The sequence below is a fragment of the Hypanus sabinus genome, chromosome 24 (assembly GCF_030144855.1).
Source record: "Hypanus sabinus isolate sHypSab1 chromosome 24, sHypSab1.hap1, whole genome shotgun sequence".
Lineage (NCBI taxonomy): Eukaryota > Metazoa > Chordata > Chondrichthyes > Myliobatiformes > Dasyatidae > Hypanus > Hypanus sabinus.
Genome location: NC_082729.1, coordinates 29,489,381 through 29,496,571, shown reverse-complemented (window position 1 = coordinate 29,496,571; position 7,191 = coordinate 29,489,381). Strand labels below are relative to the sequence as shown.

General features: G+C 57.6%; 1 protein-coding gene across 1 annotated transcript in view; it reads right to left on the bottom strand.

Moving 5' to 3' along the window:
• Positions 1 to 1,194: 1,194 nt before the first annotated feature.
• Positions 1,195 to 7,191, bottom strand: part of LOC132380601 (red-sensitive opsin-like) — a 20,689-nt gene continuing 14,692 nt past the window's right edge. Inside the window, exons 5-6 of the mRNA XM_059949526.1 lie at positions 4,671 to 4,910; positions 1,195 to 1,610 (exon numbers count right to left, since the gene is read on the bottom strand). Coding sequence (XP_059805509.1) covers positions 1,494 to 1,610; positions 4,671 to 4,910 — 357 coding nt within the window. The 3' untranslated portion in view covers positions 1,195 to 1,493. The remainder of the gene's footprint in view (positions 1,611 to 4,670; positions 4,911 to 7,191) is intronic.

Sequence of the window (7,191 nt, the reverse complement as noted above, 5' to 3'; positions counted from 1 at the left end):
CTCTCTCTCTCCACCAACTCAAGGACAGGCCTCCGGACCTCTGGGCTATTAAGTCCGCACTTCCGAGATCGGTAATATCGAAGGACTCGCCCTGAGTTGGGATTGCTGGCATGAGAACATCTGATTGACTCTGGTGTTGAGCCAGAAGATAGAGATTCACGTGTGTGGGGGGGGGGGGGGCGGAGGTCGGAGCGATGAAGAGGGTGGGGGCTGAAATACACGCCAAGGATCAGAGCAGTTTGTCATCTATTTTGGGGCCGAGGTCTTGAATTCATCAGGGTTTCCTTTCGTCCGGAAAGAGGGTGCTGTCATGGTGAAAGGGGTGCGGCAGCCATTTTCTGGCCTAACTGTCAGATTGGCACTGGGACTCGGGGCAGAGTCAACCTTCCAGTGCATTGGAACCCGTTGGGACTTCTGTGCCCATCCGTGAGGGCAGATGGCCCTTGTGGAAAAGTTTGGGATAGGCAGAGCCCCTGGATGGGGAGTCAAAACAAAGGCAGGCCTATTAGCCAGTCCTGACCTGGTTCAACACTATCCATCAACAGGTCCAAAGGAATCAGTGGCCAGGGGAACAAGAGCCACTCTCCTAGAAAGAGTCAACACAGAGAGGATGCTTTCAATAGTTGGGGAGTCCAGGACCAGAGGGCACAGCTTCGGAACTCAAGGACATTCCTCTAGATCTCTGGATGCGGAGGAATTTCATCAGCCAGAGACGAGTGAACCTGTGGAATTCATTGTCACACGCACCAGTGGAGGACAAATAACATGTAAGAGAAAGCTTCATAGGTTCCCGATTAGTAAGGGCTGCAAAAGTTACGGGGAGAATGTCAGGGCAAACTCCGCGGGCCAGATGGCTTAACTCTGCTCCTGTGTCTTACGGTTAAGCGTGGTCAAAGAACTCGTGACACCCGACTCTGAAAGAGCAGGGCGCTGGCATTGAGATTAAAGGTTTTATGGACAATAATGGACTCTGGCTTGGAATGTTCCAATGAGGCAGGTCATCGATGATGGATTTGTTCTCCTTGCAGTTTTTACTATTCCTAAGTTTGCTTGTATTTTTATATAATTACATATATACAGTGAATTTTCCAAACGTTACAGTAAAATACTTCCTGGTTATTAGGGTACTGATGTTTCTATGTTTTACACGAAACCTCTCAGTTTTCAGTAGCAGGCGTCGGGCCACATGAAGCTGGCTATATTATAGTTTAATTGTTCTATCATTGGAAAGCTGTTATCTCTAGACTAAGAGATGAGCGTGATTGGTTCTTCCATTGTCTTTTCTTCATTCCTTTCTTGTTCATTTCCCACTCTTGTAACACGTTATAAAATGGCCACAATCAGTAACTCCTGTGCCTCATTCTTGACGTCAAGTACCAGGATCCAACATCGAGGACCTGCAGATATCAGTGAAGTGGGAGGTGCAGAGTGGAAAAGGCGGAAGTGCTCTCCTGGGAACAGACATCCAAACCAACCGAACCGCGATACTCAAATCAGGCCGGGGAAACCGAGGAATTTGAAACCGAAGACACCTCCGTTTTGGAAGTTGAGGAGACCTCAGAACCATCTTCCACCTTCTTCCCAAAAAGTTGCATTATACAGTTCCGGAACTGGCCAGGGAAAGACAACACTAGTTAGCTACCTGCTAACAGAGTGAAACTCCCTTCACACCGTCCCATCACACACTCCCGGGGTCAGACACAGAGTGAATCTCCGTCCACACCGTCCCATCACACACTCCCGGGGTCAGACACAGAGTGAATCTCCCTCCACACCGTCCCATCACACACTCCCGGGGTCAGACACAGAGTGAATCTCACTCCACACTGTCCCATCACACACTCCCGGGGTCAGACACAGAGTGAATCTCCCTCCACACCGTCCTATCACACTCTCCCTGGGTCAGACACAGAGTGAAGCTCCCTCCACACCGTCCCATCACACACTCCCGGGGTCAGACACAGAGTGAAACTCCCTCCACACCGTCCCATCACACACTCCCGGGGTCAGACACAGAGTGAAACTCCCTCCACACCGTCCCATCACACACTCCCGGGGTCAGACACAGAGTGAAACTCCCTCCACACCGTCCCATCACACACTCCCGGGGTCAGACACAGAGTGAAACTCCCTCCACACCGTCCCATCACACACTCCCGGGGTCAGACACAGAGTGAATCTCCCTCCACACCGTCCCATCACACACTCCCGGGGTCAGACACAGAGTGAATCTCACTCCACACTGTCCCATCACACACTCCCGGGGTCAGACACAGAGTGAATCTCCCTCCACACCGTCCTATCACACTCTCCCTGGGTCAGACACAGAGTGAAGCTCCCTCCACACCGTCCCATCACACACTCCCGGGGTCAGACACAGAGTGAAACTCCCTCCACACCGTCCTATCACACTCTCCCTGGGTCAGACACAGAGTGAAGCTCCCTCCACACCGTCCCATCACACACTCCCGGGGTCAGACACAGAGTGAAACTCCCTCCACACCGTCCCATCACACACTCCCGGGGTCAGACACAGAGTGAATCTCCCTCCACACCGTCCCATCACACACTCCCGGGGTCAGACACAGAGTGAATCTCACTCCACACTGTCCCATCACACACTCCCGGGGTCAGACACAGAGTGAATCTCCCTCCACACCGTCCTATCACACTCTCCCTGGGTCAGACACAGAGTGAAGCTCCCTCCACACCGTCCCATCACACACTCCCGGGGTCAGACACAGAGTGAATCTCCCTCCACACCGTCCTATCACACTCTCCCTGGGTCAGACACAGAGTGAAGCTCCCTCCACACCGTCCCATCACACACTCCCGGGGTCAGACACAGAGTGAATCTCACTCCACACTGTCCCATCACACACTCCCGGGGTCAGACACAGAGTGAATCTCCCTCCACACCGTCCTATCACACTCTCCCTGGGTCAGACACAGAGTGAAGCTCCCTCCACACCGTCCCATCACACACTCCCGGGGTCAGACACAGAGTGAAACTCCCTCCACACCGTCCCATCACACACTCCCGGGGTCAGACACAGAGTGAAACTCCCTCCACACCGTCCCATCACACACTCCCGGGGTCAGACACAGAGTGAAACTCCCTCCACACCGTCCCATCACACACTCCCGGGGTCAGACACAGAGTGAAACTCCCTCCACACCGTCCCATCACACACTCCCGGGGTCAGACACAGAGTGAATCTCCCTCCACACCGTCCCATCACACACTCCCGGGGTCAGACACAGAGTGAATCTCCCTCCACACCGTCCCATCACACACTCCCGGGGTCAGACACAGAGTGAATCTCCCTCCACACCGTCCCATCACACACTCCCGGGGTCAGACACAGAGTGAATCTCCCTCCACACCGTCCCATCACACACTCCCGGGGTCAGACACAGAGTGAATCTCCCTCCACACCGTCCCATCACACACTCCCGGGGTCAGACACAGAGTGAATCTCCGTCCACACCGTCCCATCACACACTCCCGGGGTCAGACACAGAGTGAATCTCCCTCCACACCGTCCCATCACACACTCCCGGGGTCAGACACAGAGTGAATCTCACTCCACACTGTCCCATCACACACTCCCGGGGTCAGACACAGAGTGAATCTCCCTCCACACCGTCCTATCACACTCTCCCTGGGTCAGACACAGAGTGAAGCTCCCTCCACACCGTCCCATCACACACTCCCGGGGTCAGACACAGAGTGAAACTCCCTCCACACCATCCCATCACACACACCCGGGATCAGACACAGAGTGAAACTCCCTCCACACTGTCCCATCACACACTCCCGGGGTCAGACAGGAGTGAATCTCCCTCCACACTGTCCCATCACACACTCCCAGGGTCAGACACAGAGTGAAACTCCCTCCACACCATCCCATCACACACTCCCAGGGTCAGACACAGAGTGAATCTCACCCCACACCATCCCATCACACACTCCCGGGGTCAGACACAGAGTGAAACTCCCTCCACACCGTCCCATCACACACTCCCGGGGTCAGACACAGAGTGAAACTCCCTCCACACCGTCCCATCACACACTCCCGGGGTCAGACACAGAGTGAAACTCCCTCCACACCGTCCCATCACACACTCCCGGGGTCAGACACAGAGTGAAACTCCCTCCACACCGTCCCATCACACACTCCCGGGGTCAGACACAGAGTGAATCTCCCTCCACACCGTCCCATCACACACTCCCGGGGTCAGACACAGAGTGAATCTCCCTCCACACCGTCCCATCACACACTCCCGGGGTCAGACACAGAGTGAATCTCCCTCCACACCGTCCCATCACACACTCCCGGGGTCAGACACAGAGTGAATCTCCCTCCACACCGTCCCATCACACACTCCCGGGGTCAGACACAGAGTGAATCTCCCTCCACACCGTCCCATCACACACTCCCGGGGTCAGACACAGAGTGAATCTCCCTCCACACCGTCCCATCACACACTCCCGGGGTCAGACACACAGTGAATCTCCCTCCACACCGTCCGATCACACACTCCCGGGGTCAGACACAGAGTGACTCTCCCTCCACACCGTCCCATCACACACTTCTGGGTCAGACACAGAGTGAAGCTCCCTCCACACTTTAGGCGGGAGGAGACTATGCTGGGGTTCCACTCACCTGTCTGTTCATGAAGACGTAAATAATGGGGTTGTAGATGGTGGAGCTCTTTGCAAAGTAAGCAGGGAGAGCAGCTGTCAGTGGGTGGAAGGCATAGCCAGGGTTCAGGGAGGCAAAAACCGCAAAAAATGTGTAGGGCCCCCAGCAGAAGCAATAAGCCAGAATCATCACCACCACCATGCGTGAAACCTCCTTCTCAGCCTTCTGTGTCGTCTCCGATTCCTTCTGTTGCATGGCAACCTGAGGGGAGGGCAGCGAGCATCAGCAGAGTCTGGCACACACCTCCCGGACCCTCACACCACACCTCCCGGACCCTCACACCACACCTCCCGGACCCTCACACCACACCTCCCGAACCCTCACACCACACCTCCCAAACCCTCACACCACACCTCCCGAACCCTCACACCACACCTCCCGGACCCTCACACCACACCTCCCGGACCCTCACACCACACCTCCCGAACTCTCATACCACACCTCCCGGACCCTCACACCACACCTCCCGAACTCTCACACCACACCTCCCGGACCCTCACACCACACCTCCCGAACTCTCATACCACACCTCCCGAACACTCACACCACACCTCCCAAACCCTCACACCACACCTCCCGAACCCTCACACCACACCTCCCGAACACTCACACCACACCTCCCGAACCCTCACACCACACCTCCCAAACCCTCACACCACACCTCCCGAACCCTCACACCACACCTCCCGAACCCTCACACCACACCTCCCGAACCCTCACACCACACCTCCCAAACCCTCACACCACACCTCCCGAACCCTCACACCACACCTCCAGAACCCTCACACCACACCTCCCGGACCCTCACACCACACCTCCCAAACCCTCACACCACACCACCCGAACCCTCACACCACACCTCCCGAACCCTCACACCACACCTCCCGAACCCTCACGCCACACCTCCCGAACCCTCACACCACACCTCCCGAACCCTCACACCACACCTCCCGAACACTCACACCACACCTCCCGAACCCTCACACCACACCTCCCGAACCCTCACACCACACCTCCCGAACCCTCACACCACACCTCCCGAACACTCACACCACACCTCCCGGACCCTCACACCACACCTCCCGAACCCTCACGCCACACCTCCCGAACCCTCACACCACACCTCCCGAACCCTCACACCACACCTCCCGAACCCTCACACCACACCTCCCGAACACTCACACCACACCTCCCGAACCCTCACACCACACCTCCCGAACCCTCACACCACACCTCCCGAACCCTCACACCACACCTCCCGAACCCTCACACCACACCTCCCGAACCCTCACACCACACCTCCCAAACCCTCACACCACACCTCCCAAACCCTCACACCTCCCTAACCCTCACACCACACCTCCCGAACCCTCACACCACACCTCCCGAACCCTCACACCACACCTCCCGGACCCTCACACCACAAATCCCGGATCCTCACACCACACCTCCCGGACCCTCACACCACACCTCCCGAACCCTCACGCCACACCTCCCGGACCCTCACACCACACCTCCCGAACCCTCACACCACACCTCCCGGACCCTCACACCACACCTCCCAAACCCTCACACCACACCTCCCGGACCCTCACACCACACCTCCCGGACCCTCACGCCACACCTCCCAAACCCTCACACCACACCTCCCGAACCCTCACACCACACCTCCCGGTCCCTCACTCCACACCTCCCTAACCCTCACTCCACACCTCCCAAACCCTCACACCACACCTCCCGGACCCTCACACCACACCTCCCGAACCCTCACACCACACCTCCCGGACCCTCATACCACACCTCCCGGACCCTCACACCACACCTCCCGAACCCTCACACCACACCTCCCGAACCCTCACACCACACCTCCCGGACCCTCATACCACACCTCCCGGACCCTCACACCACACCTCCCGGACCCTCACACCACACCTCCCGGACCCTCACACAACACCTCCCTAACCCTCACACCACACCTCCCAAACCCTCACTCCACACCTCCCAAACCCTCACACCACACCTCCCGGTCCCTCACTCCACACCTCCCTAACCCTCACACCACACCTCCCGGACCCTCACACCACACCTCCCAAACCCTCACACCACACCTCCCTAACCCTCACTCCACACCTCCCAAACCCTCACACCACACCTCCCGGTCCCTCACTCCACACCTCCCTAACCCTCACACCACACCTCCCGGACCCTCACACCACACCTCCCGAACCCTCACACCACACCTCCCGGACCCTCACACCACACCTCCCGGACCCTCATACCACACCTCCCGGACCCTCACACCACACCTCCCGGACCCTCACACCACACCTCCCGGACCCTCACACAACACCTCCCTAACCCTCACACCACACCTCCCGAACCCTCACACCACACCTCCCGGACCCTCACTCCATACCTTTCGGACCCTCACTCCATACATCCCAGACCCTCACACCTCCCGGTCCCTCACACCTCCCGGTCC